The sequence below is a fragment of the Zerene cesonia genome, chromosome 13 (genome assembly GCF_012273895.1).
Source record: "Zerene cesonia ecotype Mississippi chromosome 13, Zerene_cesonia_1.1, whole genome shotgun sequence".
Taxonomy (NCBI): domain Eukaryota; kingdom Metazoa; phylum Arthropoda; class Insecta; order Lepidoptera; family Pieridae; genus Zerene; species Zerene cesonia.
In genome coordinates, this window is record NC_052114.1 from 7,745,816 (window position 1) to 7,763,000 (window position 17,185).

The 17,185-nt window shown below is 33.6% G+C and overlaps 2 protein-coding genes across 2 annotated transcripts in view; one reads left to right on the plus strand and one right to left on the minus strand.

The window, feature by feature from the left end:
* LOC119831326 (cytochrome P450 4C1-like) overlaps window positions 1-9,169 on the minus strand; it is a 10,655-nt gene extending 1,486 nt beyond the window's left edge. The window contains exons 1-8 of the mRNA XM_038354628.1: window positions 9,155-9,169; window positions 3,606-3,771; window positions 3,261-3,452; window positions 2,871-3,067; window positions 2,707-2,776; window positions 1,929-2,130; window positions 817-968; window positions 136-309 (exon numbers count right to left, since the gene is read on the minus strand). Of these exons, the coding sequence (XP_038210556.1) occupies window positions 136-309; window positions 817-968; window positions 1,929-2,130; window positions 2,707-2,776; window positions 2,871-3,067; window positions 3,261-3,452; window positions 3,606-3,771; window positions 9,155-9,169 (1,168 nt within the window). The remainder of the gene's footprint in view (window positions 1-135; window positions 310-816; window positions 969-1,928; window positions 2,131-2,706; window positions 2,777-2,870; window positions 3,068-3,260; window positions 3,453-3,605; window positions 3,772-9,154) is intronic.
* A 4,904-nt stretch (window positions 9,170-14,073) lies between these two features.
* LOC119831327 (cytochrome P450 4C1-like) overlaps window positions 14,074-17,185 on the plus strand; it is an 8,602-nt gene continuing 5,490 nt past the window's right edge. The window contains exons 1-5 of the mRNA XM_038354629.1: window positions 14,074-14,089; window positions 14,549-14,659; window positions 15,106-15,297; window positions 16,266-16,470; window positions 16,566-16,680. Of these exons, the coding sequence (XP_038210557.1) occupies window positions 14,074-14,089; window positions 14,549-14,659; window positions 15,106-15,297; window positions 16,266-16,470; window positions 16,566-16,680 (639 nt within the window). The remainder of the gene's footprint in view (window positions 14,090-14,548; window positions 14,660-15,105; window positions 15,298-16,265; window positions 16,471-16,565; window positions 16,681-17,185) is intronic.

A 17,185-nucleotide genomic window follows, 5' to 3' on the forward strand; every position in this document is an offset into this window, starting at 1 on the left:
GACAGATTCGAAATTCAAATGTAATATTTTTTTATAATTAAGTGTAACAGTATTTATGGCCAGACTAAGTATATGTCCTTAATTAAGCGAAATAATTTATTCTCATAATTCAGTTAATAATTCTTCGCCACCTACCTATACAATTTCGAGGACCTGAGCTAAACGGTATGAACAAGCCTGTCTTCCTGTCAGGCAGGAATCTGTCCGGGTCGAAGCAATCTGCATCGGGCCCCCAATATTTCTTGTCACGACTGATTCCCCAAACGGACACTATAATACCAGTATCAGCCGGCAACGTCACCCCTGTAGCTGTTAAGATAATACTTATGAAATAAACTTAGCTTCCATATTTCCATATTTTTTGTTGCATGTAGGAGTCGAGCACGCTTCGGTACTAATAAGGCCAGCGCTCACCGAGAATGGGTCGGTAGCCCGTTATTACAAAAAATATATTACAATTCACTACAATGAAGAATTAGGTGAATCGAAATTGAAAGAAAATGGTTTATTGACCCATTTTCAGATTTGATATATATGGTTTTGAGAGAGAGATATATACATTATAATTTCCATATCTATCTAGCTATAATGTTTGGAAATGGATACACCATTTTAATTTATTTACAATTAATCTCAAAGAAAATAGGTAGGAAATAATAATAATAATAATAATATGTTAAAACCTTTGGATTCGACCTTTCAATCTTTCTTTGAATAGATTAAAATTCTAAATCTTATCATTGAATTAGATTAATATTCTAGATCTATTTTGTTGAATCCCCAGAAAACTTTATCATTAGGTACTTAGACACTTACGCATTTTTGTTTCTTCAGTAACCTTTCTTATCAATATTGGCGCCGGAGGGAAAAGCCGAAGTGTTTCTTTTATAACTCTTTCCAAATATTTGAATTCCTTGAGGTCATCTTTTTCTAAAGGACGATCGGCTTCCCCTAATACCTCCACTATTCTATTGAAAAAATAAACGTCTATTATAATCATTTTATAATTTATATTAACGTACAATATTTTTTTTTTTTTTTTTTTTTATTATGATACAATCGGCAATGGAGCTGGTGGGACGCCTGATGGTGAGCGCTACCACCGCCCATGAACATTTGGAGAGGCATAAGGTCCATTGCAGACCTTACGCCTCTACAAATGGATTGCCGACTTTTCGGGAAGGGATTAAGAAAGGATTGGCGATAGGAATAAAGGAAAGGACTGGGAAGGGTAAGGAAAAGGATATGGGCCTCCGGCTCCCCCACTCACCGAACGAAACACAGCAGAATGCTATTTCACGCCGGTCTTCTGTGGGGGTGTGGTACTTCCCCGGTGCGAGCTGGCCCAATTCGTGCCGAAGCGTGCTCGACTACCACATACAAAAATACAACATACAATACAATATGGCTACACCTTTCAATAAAAACTTACTATATATCTATGTTAGTTAAATACATATGTTGACATATTCAAATTTTAATTTATAATATGTAATTGTGTACTGTATAACATTTCGTTTCAAATTCAATATTATTACGTGTCAATATACAAGATTAGTTAAGTAATCAATTCTCGATAGATAAAACTTTCTTGCACCAACATGATAAACATGAAATAAAATAATTACTTAACTTTCCAATATCAGTCTAGAGTAGTACTAGGTCTGTTCAGTAAAAAAGCAATGTTTTTTCGTGTCAGCGCGTGAGAACTGTCAGTACGCCTTTGAGCAAACATATTCGAAACCGTATAATATCGCGGCAGGCGCAGGTTGCGCGTTACTGATCCTAAATCCATTATTATATTGCACTCTAATAGTCGTGTGCTTGGCATGCTTAGCTGAACAACAGGCTTCCCGCTTAGAGTGTTTGGCAATAAGCTGTAATACGCAAAGAGCTATAAAAAACTAAGAAGGTATATATATACTTACTCCCGATAAACTTTTTCTTGTATTTTAGGATACTTTGCTAGCAACGTTAATGTGTTACAGATAGCAATAGACGATGTATCCGTCCCTGCCAATAGAAAGGTTATAACTTCCTCTCTCAGCTCTACATCAGTAAATCCACCGGCATTTTTTGATAACAGTATGAGATGTTCCAGGAAGCACCTCACTTTTTTAGTATTTTGACCTAAAATTTTGGATTCAGTTTTGAATATAATTGTGATGATGCTATACTTGAATATATGCATATAATATTATGTAATATTTAATGCTGTTATGCAACGTTTGTATTGTTTACGAAAGAATGTTAATATAATTTATATATGTGTTACAGTGTCGATGTCGAGTCTCCGACGCTCCTAGGTTTGCCTAGTCAATCCCCAGACCTCACTCAAGGAGAGTAGGTTAAAGTCCAAATCATCAGTCTTTAACTTTTTCAAATTTCCTAACCTAAGCTAACCTAACCTAATCTACAGTTATTTACAGCAAACTTGGAAACGACGTGTCATGAAATCGGAGATTGAACAGTTAAACTCGAATTAGTTACCTACACAAATGTCATAATAAACGTATTTTATTTTTAGATTTATGCTTAGGTATCACTGTTATAGTTTTTTATGCGTCATATTAAATAGTACTGCGAAACAATGAAATGAGTGACGATGAGAGCAATAAGCTTGCTGTAATGACCAATATAAATGCTCAGTTCGTCATAACTACGTGGATGAAGTCGCCGACTACGACTAGCCCTATATATGCGTACCAAAAATAACGTTCTCGCTGTCCAATTGTACGTCTACATCCTTAAGTTCTTCTTTTTTCTGCTGTATAATCTGAAATATATAAGTATTTTATTATTTATTGTTATACTGTATTGAAATGAATAATTATTATGATTGTGGGTTTATAATGAATTAAAGAACCTACCTTATCTGTTAAGTCATACACTATTTTCAGATTTTCATAGAATTCAGTTGAGCTAGGAATACAATTGTAAATCACGTCCGGCCAAAGCCATATTTGAACTACTCTATCAGCCACTAGTGAAAACAAATTCGAAGCGGCTTTTAGAAACATGTTATCGGGATTTCGAAGATAGTTAATCCGTATGCCCAGTGCTGTTTCTGTTTTAAAGTACAAAATGAAATTGATTTTATTAATTGAGATGTTTAGCGATCACTATGTAGGATTACTGTAAAGCATTTATATTTTACTACATGTGCCGCGCCGTTTCGACCGCGTCAAACAGACAAACAATCTCTTCAACTTTTTAATATTAATATAGATAATTATTCATTTCCATACGGTATAACATACCGCAAACAGAGTCCAGAGTGTAAGCGCTAATGAAGGGCCAAGCGGCAAACCGCCCGGTTCCCACCATTTTATGATGTGACAGCTGTATTGCCAATTCTTCACTTTGGTTAACAAGGATACCCATAAAGCTGTTAATAATTTTTGGACTGAATGCAGGTATTAATATTTTCCTGCGTCGGGTCCATATTGATACTGAAAATACGAAATTAATATCAAGAAATAAACACACATATACACTAAAGTGTACATATTACATACACTTTTTACAGCTATAATAATAGTTATTTCAATAATGAATCAGATTACAACATTGAAAATATTTTAACATGGATTAATTTTAATTACCTGGTGCAAATATCCCGGCGTTGCCGATAGCTTTTCTCAACAATGTCGCAACATCTGCCTTCTCTAAGCAATTTTTTAGAACAAAATCTACGTCTTCCGGGTTTGTGAGACCTATAAAATATATCGTGAATAATATGATGTAATAATCATTTTTGACCTCATTTAACTGTCGTTGATGGCCTTCGTCGTGGTCAAGGCCATAATGTTTAATCAAATATGGATATTTGAATTAGTATTTGTAATAAAAAATCAGTTAATAATGCGATGCGATATATGTTTTGTTCCAAATCACGGCTATGATAAAAATAAAATATTCTATTATATTAATATATTAAAGCGTTCGTTGATAATAAATAAACGTAAATTAGTAGTAAGTAGTCGAGGTGATGTGGTGCATTTTAGTATTATAGATATTTTATAGCAGTAATTATGTATAAGAAATTGTGATACAATAACTTACCTACATAAAGGAACGGACCGACCCAAAGTTTCACAAATCCTCCGTTGCTCTGTGCGCAGGCGGTGTATTTATGAATTAAGCTTATAACATCTAAAAATAAGTTGTCATTATTTTACATCTTAATAGTACATACTTAAAATATATTGAAAAATGGGCAAGTTTACTAACATATAAGCTGTTGCTCAAGCTTCGCTCGCGTGGTCATAATAAATTTTGTAGTACAAACTTTCATCTCCTTTTTTATTCCGTAGGGGGTAGAAATTATTAAAATCATTTCTTCACAGTCACACAGATTACAGTGATTATCTAATTGCCAAATTTCAGCCCAATCGGTCCAGTAGTTTGGGCTGTGCGTTGGTAGATTAGTCAGTTAGTGAAATTTCAGTTATATATCATATAAATATTCAGATTCTGATTTAATTACTTTTTATACGTAAGTACCTACCTAAAAGGTTAAAATCTGTCGTTATTCTGGAATCTCGTTATTTTTAAAGATTGTGTTGTCGTATTTTATTTTTAAATATTATAAACGCGAAGTAACACAACAAGCGATTGGGATAAAATTTGGTACAAAGATAGTTTAAGTCCCGAAAAGTGATATAAGGCTACGATAGTTTTCCCTCGCAAATTCCACGGGACGTGAACTATGCGGATAAAACCCCGAGACTGTTTACCTATTTATACTTTATCTTGTATGTGGTAGTCGAGCACGCTTCGGCACGAATTGGGCCAGCTCGCACCGGGGAAGTACCACACCCCCACAGAAGACCGGCGTGAAATAGCATTCTGCTGTGTTTCGTTCGGTGAGTGGGGGAGCCGGAGGCCCATATCCCTTTCCTTACCCTTCCCAGTCCTTTCCTTTATTCCACTCACTAATCCTTTCTTAATCCCTTTCCAATTTAAAGTCGGCAATCCATTTGCAGAGGCGTAAGGTCTGCAATGGACCTTATGCCTCGGCAAATGTTCATGGGCGGTGGTAGCTCTTACCATCAGGCGTCCCACCAGCTCCATTGCCGACTGTAACATAAAAAAAAAAAAAAAATATTCGAATAAAATTAAAAATAACACAGGTATGATATTCTGAAGGATTGTTATTATTCCGATATAAAAGCGATACTATATATCCATTCAAAGTTCTATATAGTTCGAGTTTGTGTTTATGTAAATTATTTACAATGAATTGGGCAACAAATTTTAATTTGAATTTATTATAATATTTTTACGATTAACGTAATCATATTATTTGTAAAATTCTTATGACACAAACATTTACATATATAATTTTTTTTTCAATCATTTTCTTTGAATACTATTTACGTACTTGCGTAAATTTTTTGTAACTTGTGTTTCTTTCAATCTAGTAAAACGTGTTTTGGTAGGAAATTACGTCCTTAAATTTTTTATTCCTAAACATGGTTGAGGATACGGTACATGATCGTATCTGTTTATTTGATAAAAAATTATTTTAAACTTATATTGAGGGAGCATGTACTCAAAATTAATTTCAGATATACAGAATTGAGCAGTAGGATCTTTGCCTAAAATGTTATTATTTTGTTTGACATCAAAAGTGCACAAAACATACGAATATACGTACTTATTAATTTATTATCGACTATACAACTCATATAGACAGAATAGACACTGAGAATTTAATTTTTAAGGTGATCGATTTCACGTCCTTGCCCTTATTTCATGTCTGTTTTAACCCTAAGTTATGGCGACGCGAGCCTTTTGAGTGATGGGGAGGGGCGGACATGGGGAGCGTCGTAATATCAAAGATTCTCTCCGAAGTTAAAAATATCTAAAACCTTTTATACGCTTCGCATGCATCTTAAACTAAGTCCACTAAGACCCTTGACAACCTTGACATGACACTTGTGTTGGCCCTTGGCCCGAGCAACCTAGGTTCAGAAGCCTCAGGAGAGGAATAACGACAGAGATCCATAAAGCAGGTGCTCTAATCCTAAAAGAACTGATGGATCTTCTTAATTCCGTTCTCTTCTGGGAGAACTCCGCAGGCGTGGAGAAAAAGCATATTCATATTGTTCTTCATGAAGGGTAACAAAACCCTCTAAAAACAACAGATCCATATCGCTTTTGAGCCCGTGGCTTGAAAGACACGTCTTTCAAGCTGCTTTCGAGGCTAATCAAAAATCACCTCGCGCATCGCACGCTCGCGCATGACACGTTGAGTATAATTAATTTTTTACATAGGTAATAGATTTGGAATATACTATGATATGATATGATATTGGATAATGGAATTATACTTACTATCCACAATATTATAGGAATGTTGGAGTACACCCAGAGAGGGAAATAATCCGGGGCCTGCTGGAATCAGCGCCGCTAGCTCGTACAGGCGTCGTCTCCTGTATCTATACAACATGTACCACAGAACCACAACCGCGCCAATTAGATACACGTTCATTTTAACCACACCACACTACTGCTGCCTCACAAATGACCAAGGAAGGAGGTTTCCTCCAATTATATCATTGTCACAAAATTTTCCAATTAAATCTTCAAGGAGAAACTAAGGTACAATAAATTCAACAGTAAATTATGTCGTATTATTGAGCTCATTTATGTAGTAACTTATGGTAATTTATTCAAAATTAAAGAATAAAAATCTGTACCATTGAATATTTTTAGAAGTTTATAAACGATTTCAATCTACGGAACCTTCTACAATAAAATTCCATACAGAAATGCAACATGATTATAAATTAGCATTTATTTTTGGAACATATTCGTTTTTGATAGATGTAGTGTTTCATTGGCATCAATCACAAGTCAAATATTTATGGGTTTATCAAAAAGGACGTGTAATCTCCGTAGTACAATACAACTCGGCGTCATAGCGTCATAGCGACACAGGTCGGCGTCATAGCGAGTCGTCAAGTTAGCGTTCTGAGGCGTGCTTAGTATGCTTTCTATCCAACAAAGCCTTTAGCGCGTAGTACGACACAATTCGGCGTCATAGCGAGTCGTCAGGTAAGCTCTCTGATGCGCGCTAAGAACGCGTACTATTTGATAACGCTATTAATATTATAACCAACCAATAACTCATGAAAAAACATAAGGTAAGGTTACGTGTAGGGCCTCCGTCTTCTGGGCAAGGACTTTAACACTAGGCAGTGGAGGTCATATTCAGTACTTATGGTTAGTGGGTACAGATACATGTGTGCTGAATAGTTTCAAATTTAAAGGATGTAAACATCAATTCCATGTAATGCAATTCAATCCAAAAATTTAAGAGAGCTTGCGTCGGCATCGCTTAGATTGGCCCGAGATAAAAAAAAATAGTCAATTCACCTGGCCTCATCAAAATGTAGCTGAAAGAATCAATCTTTCAAATCACCCTTCTATATAATGTTGAATTGTTGATATTTTTTGCATTTTAATTTTTTAGTCGAGATTATGATTTACTTTATTACGCAACAGGCATTAATAGAAACATGCGATAAAATGTTAAGTGGAACATACATTTTCCTTTTTATAAACAAATAAACAACAACATAAAATCTCTATTGCATCAAAGTAAAAGTAACGCGGCCTCGACCCTGCTCGATTTACCTGTTCAGTATAATAACTGTCCTCTAAAAACCAGTTATATAATCTCAGATATGTTTATCAAATATATTTCAAGGGCCCAGGGCCGGCTCTATCGGCTGGGTATGACTTACTTAGCTGCTCGGATTTGTATCAAATTAAATTGACAGACAAACGAAACCTCGGGTTAGAGAGGTATTAACTCAATTGAGCAAATAAAAAATAAATAATTGGGGTGGGAAAATACGATACAGCATACTAAAAAGAAGGAATATAAAGTCTGTAATTGGTACCTTCCTCGTACACAATATTTTCTAAATGTTCAGCGCCCGTTCGCGCCCCGGTTTGGAGCCGATCCTGTGCACTATAAATTTAATTTTCAGAAATTTTTTAATTACTATATTATATCGTACTAATTGGTTTTGATATAATTAACATTGAACGTACAAATCCAATTCAGTCGACCTTTGATTGTAGGCAATATGTATGTTTTTAATGCATTTTAACGCTTATTATTTCTGCTTCATTGTTTTATTACTTGATTGATTTTTTTTTCATAAAAAAATATATGCGTTATAATAATTATGAAATCCATTCTATTTCACAATTTAAAGGAGTGCTTTAATGTCTGTAATGCGTTATTGTATATTTATATTCTATACTAATAATAAAGCTCCCCACAGAAGTCCTTCGTGAAATAGCATTCTGCTGTGTTTCGTTCGGTGAGTGGGGGAGCCGGAGGCCCATATCCTTTTCCTTCCCTTCCCAGTCCTTTCCTTTATTCCTCTCACCAATCCTTTCTTAATCCCTTCCCAAAAAGTCGGCAATCCTTTTGTAGAGGCGTAAGGTCTGTAATGGACCTTATGCCTCTACAAATGTTCATGGGCGGTGGTAGCGCTTATCATCAGGCGACCCACCAGCTCCATTGCCAACTGTGCCATAAAAAAAAAATTAAAAAAGCTCAAGTGTTAGCTTGTTTGTTTAAACGCGCTTGTCTCAGGAACTATTGGATATATAAACGCAAACGTAACTATTGTATATAGTTAGACAGTTGAATATTTCGAGGTGATGTGTTGCTTAAACGGTGAAGGAAAACATCGTGAGGAAACCGGCATGTCCAAGAATTAAAAGTTCGACGGCATGTGACATCTGCCAACCCGCACTTGGCCAGCGTGGTGGATTATGGCCTGAACCCTCATAGGAGGCCTGTGTCCCAGCAGTGGGAACATATATGGGCTGATGATGATGATGATGATGATGTGTTGCTGTTGACGCTATAATAACACATAATAAAAAATCGAGGCTAAGCAATTGTTGCTCGGTCATGGATTGGATGGGTGACCAAATTTTTTACAGTTAGCTCATCTTATTTGTACGAAACCCTTATCATAGAACTGATGCTGGAGACCTTAACCTCTGAGCTATCACAGCCATATCCAACTTGAGATTACTATGACTCGTTGAAATATAATTACTTGTTATACAAACAATTGTTTATACAGTGAAAAATAACAGATTTGTAATAACTTACGATTATTTTTGCCATTTAGGCACCAAATGCAAATTATTGTCATTAGTTTTCTTTCGCTCACGTTTAGTTTTGAATAACCGGTTATGATTAATAAGTCCGCTTATGTAATATTTACAGCTTACTATAATATAAATTATAACATAAGTGCCTATATTCTATTCATTCAATCATTAATATTATTAGAGATGGATTATGTATACTAAGATTTTTTTAGCAGTTTTTTACAAAAAGCAAAGTCAGTTTCAAGTTAAGTATAACGTGTAAAATTTCGAAGGCCTAAGACCTTTTCCTCACCTTTCCCAGTCCATTCCGTATTTCTTCAATCCTTTCATCGACCCTTCTTCCTTTAAAGCGGGTAACGCATTTGCAGAGGTAGAGCTGCTGCGTGAAATTGTATGATTAACCTTCGATTTTAAAGATAAATCGACTTTAGTATTTATTAATTAAAATTTGGACTTTTTACTGTTTTATTACAAAACTAGACGCACGTCCCGACTAAGCCCGGATACCAAGAGTCCTGTTTTATCCCAAGGGAGCATTTAATCGGCATAAAAAGTATCCGATCACCCAAGTCAGTTCATACTCTGTCGGTATACCAAATTTCAAAATCCATTCAGCAGTTTCATCGTGATCGGCGGACAAACATCCAACCATCAAACTGTCACATTTATATTATTTGTGTGTATTAATTTGAGGTGTATTTGACAATGTAAACTGCCGAAATAAAGAACATTCGTAATCCACTATTGCTAAATCTTTTTCCGCTTCAAAAAAAGTATGTTCGAACGTCAAATTACCTCTAACTGGATAATAGCTTTTCACCGGTTATACATCAACTATAACATTTAAAAGGAAACCCTTAGTTTTAACAGATTTTTCAGTTGAAGCCAAAAAAGGTATGCAATTTCAAAATAATATTTAAAAGTTTTTCTACCGTCAAAAAGAAGAAATATACCAGATAGTCATCTCATCACTCTCACCTCATCACAAATTACGTACATCATGAATTTGATCTTTAAAATTTACACCATACTTTTTTATATTTATAATTTTTACCGCTACATTGTATTGTTGTGTTTATAAATTTGCTTAAATAGAATAAAGTTCAAACAAAGACTGTTAATTATCTTCTATTCAATTATTCTCCGTAGGATAGCGATCAATGCACAATAGAAATTCTATAGATTGACGGTAGCGTTTGGGGCAAAGGGCAAAGTTTTATGTTGAATTAGTAATCATTGTTCCTCTTATAATAGAATAAATATAATTACAAGTATTTTATAGAAAATTTACTAAGTTTAGTGTCGCCTCCAGTTAAAATTATTTATGACAAAAATCACTTCGGTCTTTGCATCTTATTTCCTACAAGGACTGCATGGTAGCCCGCATGGAAATTGAAAAATAAAGCTAGGTGGCTTGCCATCAAAAACAGTTTAGGATAAATAATTAAAATATCAATACCTTCATAACAAATCATATAAATCCTAAATTATGTTTATTAAGTTGAAATGAGCAGTTTCAATTCCATGAATTATCCTTACGTAAATCAAAATATTTATTTAATTATAATTAGCTTTTTTAAAAATGCTAAAAACATTGTTTTTACTCGTACTTACGTACGTAACTAAAGGTATTAATGTAATTATGTAGGAATTACACTTCCATTGTTAAAACGGAAATTTTCTTCCAAAATTTACACGCAATAAGAAAAATAATAGATAAAAATATGCAAATTATAGATATAAATAAAAAACTGCGGAATTATATAATTAGTATAATAAACAACCAGGTATTGGGTAAAGAATCCCACTGTAACTTACATTTGCTCCTTCGTATAAAACATGGAAACATGTAGATTTGGAAAGGGAATATGAGAACTGAAAATCGATTATCTTCGAGTACCTCAGACTTGGAATTACTGAGTACGGTGAAGTGCAGGCAGTTGGCACTCGATCAAGCTCCGGGTGTCATGCAATTTACGGAATACACAATAGACTATATGGCTGTATATACGTAGCACAGTATCTTTTATGAATAAACAGTAACGTCCATATGTGTTATGTACTTGTGTATTTAATATTTCGTTCTTACTACTGCAATGTTTTTATTATATATATATATATATATATATATATATATATATATATATCACTCCTAGGGACGAAACAGTCCTCTTAACACAAGTCAACAATAATAATCAAGCTGATTGTTGGAAACTCACGGCTTCATCTTATAACAAAACCAAAAAAAAAAACAATGCAGTCGAATTTGGAACCCACTTCGTTTTTAGTTGAAATTTAATCTGATTTAAATTAGATTTTATCTGTGTTTTAGATTTATTAACAAAATCATTGTAGTGGGAGTGATAAAGCGTATTATGTTATTTTTTTTATTAAATCAAAAATTATTTAAGTTGTGATGTTCCATCACTGGGTTGTTATTTTAATTGTATCGCCCGGAGTGCGTAATGATGTTCATTACTATTATTTTGGGATTTCTCATTTATTATATTATATTTAGATACAAACGCCGAAGATTATACGAACTAGCAAGTCGCATACCGGATCCACAGTATGGGTTTAAATTTTTGGGTCTACTACAGTTTAGCACGTACAACGCTGAAAAAGGTGAGTATCGATTTGTTTCTATGAAATTAATGTATTAATGAAATTGACATGAATATTATACCAATATTCTTACATAAGGTACTTTAATGTACACAAAGGTAAAGGTACATAATGTCTTTAATAATCTATATAATTAATCAGTATCAGATCAGAAGGATCCGAATCCTTTTGGGGTTATGGGTGGTTTTTTAAAGTTCAAGTATGATTTGATTACGCGATCTGTATGAGTTTCTTGAAAAGTGGTTCGTAGTGAAGTGTGAGTGAATAAAAATGCCGAAGAGGATTAACTATTGTTTCTTTGACCTGTAATAAAACAACAAAGAAACTCGTGTAACGAGAAGTTTAAATGTAAAAAGTCGCGGGGTTAAGGTTATGTTATTATTGCAATTTTTACGTATAAAACAATTTATCTAGCTTCGACTAGCATCTCGACCCAGCTTCGCTCATAACATTCCCACGTCTCCCGTTGCTGTTTTAAAAATTCGAAATGAAATTGAAGGATCTTTAATAAGTAGTTAGATATTTATACTATTGCGAGCAACAGAGCTGGCTTACTTGTTGGTAAGCACCCCCTACATGGTTCACATGTAGATCTATGGGCTTAACAAATGCGTTCTCCGCTTTAAAGGGCTAAAGTAAAGGATTTACGACGGTTATAAAGGAACGGGTGGAAAGGTGAGGAAAAGGAAACGAACCTCCAGCCATTCGACTAAAATATTATTAACAAGTTTTTAATAAGTTCGCGTCGTCTCGCGTCGTTCGCGTTTAATAAGTTCATTTAAATTAAACAAAACTAATAATATATAATAATTGTTAATGTAAATTTATAGACATAGATACATATGTACTATATAGAACTATAATATTAAAGAATATAGTAATGTAAACAACAATGAAAATTCACTAGATTGTTGTAAAAATGACTATGTTTCATAATATTACAGTTCATAGTGTATCTATTAATTACAGTTTTCCCAAGCGCATGCATTGTACAGCGTTTTATGAAATTATGCAGTATTTAATTATGGTCACATTAATTATTCGTCTATGCGTCATCACAATTATTTTACTTAACATAATAATTAATGACTTTTAGAATGTAGCAAATACGGAAAATGGCTTTTGACTTTTCTCTAAATAACTCGGTCTTTGTCGCCAACGCCGTGTGAGAATTAAACACGACTCATCACAAGTTTATATTGTTTCAGAAGGGATTTAAGGTATTCCCTGATATAAACGCTATCAACTTCCTAAATAAATGAAAATTATACTTCAGAAGCAGCTTCAACACAACGAAACTAGTCTTTTAATCATGAAAATTACTATTTTGAATTGCAGAAGCGTACAATGTGGAGATAAAAAATATATAAAGGAAATATAAACATCAGTTAGATATGAAAAATTTAACTTTGCCGCAACAAAACAAACAAATCTCTCTATCAGATATAATCGAAATTTATTGAATAATATTGAAGTAGATTATATTATTATTTTTTATTTGTTTAAAAATTATATCTCTCTGTGATCACACATTCAATCAAGCTTTATTTAAATAGCTATTTGTATCGATAACTCAGACAGACGAGATACGTGTTGACGTGCTCGGTTTTTATTACCAGGAGTAAAAAATTATAAAATGTTGAAGTCATGTTTGTAATGCCTAAGCTACAATATGATTGTTGAATGAAAAAGAAAGTAAAAACAAGAAAAAAACGGATTCAATTGTTATAGCTCTTAACCTCAGGCCGTAAAACTCTACTATACGTTCACTAATTGCGATTTTTTTGTTACGTTTTTGGCATGACAAAGTAATTTAATGTAAATTATACGGACAAAAAAATATTAACATATTATGAATACTTCTACATGAGGCAAATAAATGTGAGATTATATTAAAAGAATGCGTTTTGTACATTAATGCATAAAACATAATAGAATTTATTGCCTAATATCGCCTAATTAGTACCCATAAAAAATTAATTTATTCTTTTTTGATTTCTTAATTTGGTGAAGTCTAAACCAGCGAATACAAATATAAATTAAAATAAATATTTCTTCAAAAATATACCTTGTACCTTGTTGTACCCTTTATGTATTTTTGAAGAGTTGTCAATTTTAACCGGGGCGAATTTACCATGAAATAATTATAATAAATTTTTACTTTTATAGCATTGAAATGCTTTATAAATGATATTTTTTTTTATCCTTTCAAAGTTTCTCAGTACCTATTGCTTTCATTATTTTCAGTAATAATACCCCTAATTAAGAAGTATACTAAGTTTTGCTACAACAATGGTGGTTACTCCAGGTTATGGCTGGGGCCAAAACTTTATGTTGGTGAGTTATAGTGCTGTAATATAACTATGAGCCCTTTAATTTAGATTTTTACTGATTCAGAAAATGGTATGGCATAATGTTCTGTACACATAGTAATTTGCTTTCAAAAAAGCAGACAGTATCTGGGTTATCTTACCATACTCGCCGTGCCCTTAAGACTTAGGATGGGATAGAAACGATAGATCTTTCTCGGGTCATCAAAACAATGTTTCGTATGTCCGAGTGTCGATCTTTGTACAAAATTCCATCCAAACGCTTCAATGGGTGGGCGTCAAGAGGAGACAGACAAACGAAGTTACTTTTGCATTTATAATATTAGGTGGGCTATCCCAACTAATATTAAAAATAATGAAACGCCTGCTGGATTGTATAAAATTTTATGTTCTCGTTTTGGCATCCACTTGATAATAGACCTTATGTACCATTTCAGGTATTACTCATCCTGAGGATACAGAATATCTATTGAAAAATTGTTTGCACAAAGATGCCGTTATGCAATTGTTAAAACCTGTCCTTGGAGATGGCGCTTTTATCGCACCAGGTATAGTCGTAGTATGTAAAACTCCAATAGACATAAGACTAATGTATATTTATGTCCTCGTTTATGTAAACCATATCTTAAAACTCGCAGTTTTTTGTTCATGTAGGGCCAAGATCGAATATAAAGAATAAAAAAACAAATTGATACGATATTCATAAAGCACAATGGGTGGCCTTATTATGTTGTAGTGTCATCTCTCCAGGCAACCAGATGGAGTAAAGTAGACAGTAAAGTAGTATGGGAAATATTTGGTTAGGTGTTTAAGGACCCAAAATAATAAATTCTAAATAATAGTGCATAAACTTCTATAATATTTTGGAGTAATACTAAAATTTGATATAAACTACAGTTTTATCAAGACAGTGAGATGAGAGGGGATATTTAAGAAATAAAGCTTTTTTGTGACAAGTAAATATCATAATCAAACCTTACTTTATCAATCACAGTACCAGAATGGTCTCGACGTCGAAAAGTTTTAATACCTGCATTCAGCCCAAAAGTATTAAATGGTTTTGTGGATATCATTTCAAAGAGAAGCCAAGAAATCGTCAACCAGTTGTCTTCGGAGAATCTTGTTGGGTGTGGACAATTCAGTATTTGGCCATATATAAGCCAACATACATTGAGAACGGTCACTGGTAAGTGATTATTAAAGATAGCTCATGTAATATCTGCGGATTGATTTCACTCTAGAGAAACTATATAATTATATGAGTATAATATATAAATAGAAAATGCTTACAGAGACAACGTTAGGCATAGATTTAGACACGACAGGTGATCATATATCGGAATATCTAGATGCCATGAGTAAAATATTTCGTTTGGCCACCGAGAGACTATTGCACGTGAGGCTATGGCCGGATTGGCTTCATAGTATGACTTCAAACTCAAGAGAACTCTTAAAGTATACCGGTATCATAAACAGTTTAACCGACAAGGTAAGGGTGTTTTGATTTCTTTGTCATGCATTTTCAATTTAAAAAAGAAGTTCGTTGTTGTCACAGAAATAAAATCTCTTCACTGGTAGCTGCTAAAATTGAATACCGTATTTATGTGACGTAAAATGCTTCTGGTGATTTGCTATTTCACTACGAGTTTCTTATTTCAGTCTATGTAACATTTTAGTATATGGTATATAAACTATTTATTTATTTTTATTTTTATTTATTTATAATGCTTTATTGCACAAACTTATACAAAAACATTATTAACTATTAATATATATTGAGTATATCTAAAAATCATAATCACAATATTATTATATATATTAATAAAATCACAATATTATTATTTTCCAGATAATTGAAAGCAAATTTAAATACTTAGAGAACTACGATAGAAATGCCTATAATGAACAAACTGTTTTTGGTATGTACTGCGAACTATGTTTATATGGATTGTTTTGCGTGGTTATACTAAATGTAACATATATTTATATTTATGTTGAATATAAAAGGGCTTGGTTTTCATTAAAAATGGATTTTTGGATTCAATAACATATATAATATTTAATACTTATTGTGAATGGTCATTTATTAACATTTAACGAAATCAATTGGCAGTTAGTTAATATTTTTATTTGTAGTTGCCGTTTTATTTTCAGGGTTGGACCCTCAATGTCAATTGAGAAGTTTCCTAGATCATCTCATCATAATATCTGGCAATGAAGGCGGATTTTCTATGAAGGATATACGTGAAGATCTTCTATTACTTTTGTTCGCAGGAACAGACACTTCCGCAGTCGCTATTTGTAATACATTAAAACTGTTAGCAAAATACCCGAAAATCCAAGAAAAAGTATATGCAGAGTAAGTATGGGTGTCTCGTTTCAACTTCAATTCAGTATATTGCGTCTAATTTTATATATTTAAATGAATTTTTAGCACAATTGGATTATTTCTAGGCTGGAAGAAGTTTTCGGTGACTCTGATCGTCTTCTAGTAAAAGATGACCTAAAGAATGTCAAATATTTAGACAGGGTCCTGAAAGAGTCACTGCGTCTGTTTCCACCGGCGCCTGTGATTATCCGCAACGTGACCCGGGAGACGAAATTACGTAAGGATATCTTTAGTGGCCACAGAAATAGAGAAATATTTTAGATGCCGATCACGAGGCGGGATTCGAACCTTCGTCATTTCACCGAACCGTGGCAACGTCCAGCCCTCAGAAATAATCATTTATAAGGCATTTTATTGTGTTTGAATGGTATAAAACTAAAAATTAAATGTCTGAGATCGCAAGTAATATCGCCTTTCAAATTTCTTATACTCTTTCGGTTATGTGTGTCTAAGGGGCACCCCACGAGATTATGTAATCACAACCAATATATAATATCAATACATAATTTCAATGCTTTTTGAATCTACGGCCCTCGGCCACTCATTGAAAATCATGCGGGTTCGAAGTCGCCCTCGTGATATTCTTCAGAATTTTTAAATTTATAAAACACTAGCTGCACCCGGCAAACGCTGTTCTGCCTTACTCTGATCATTTAGAGGTATGAAAAATAGATGTTAGCCGATT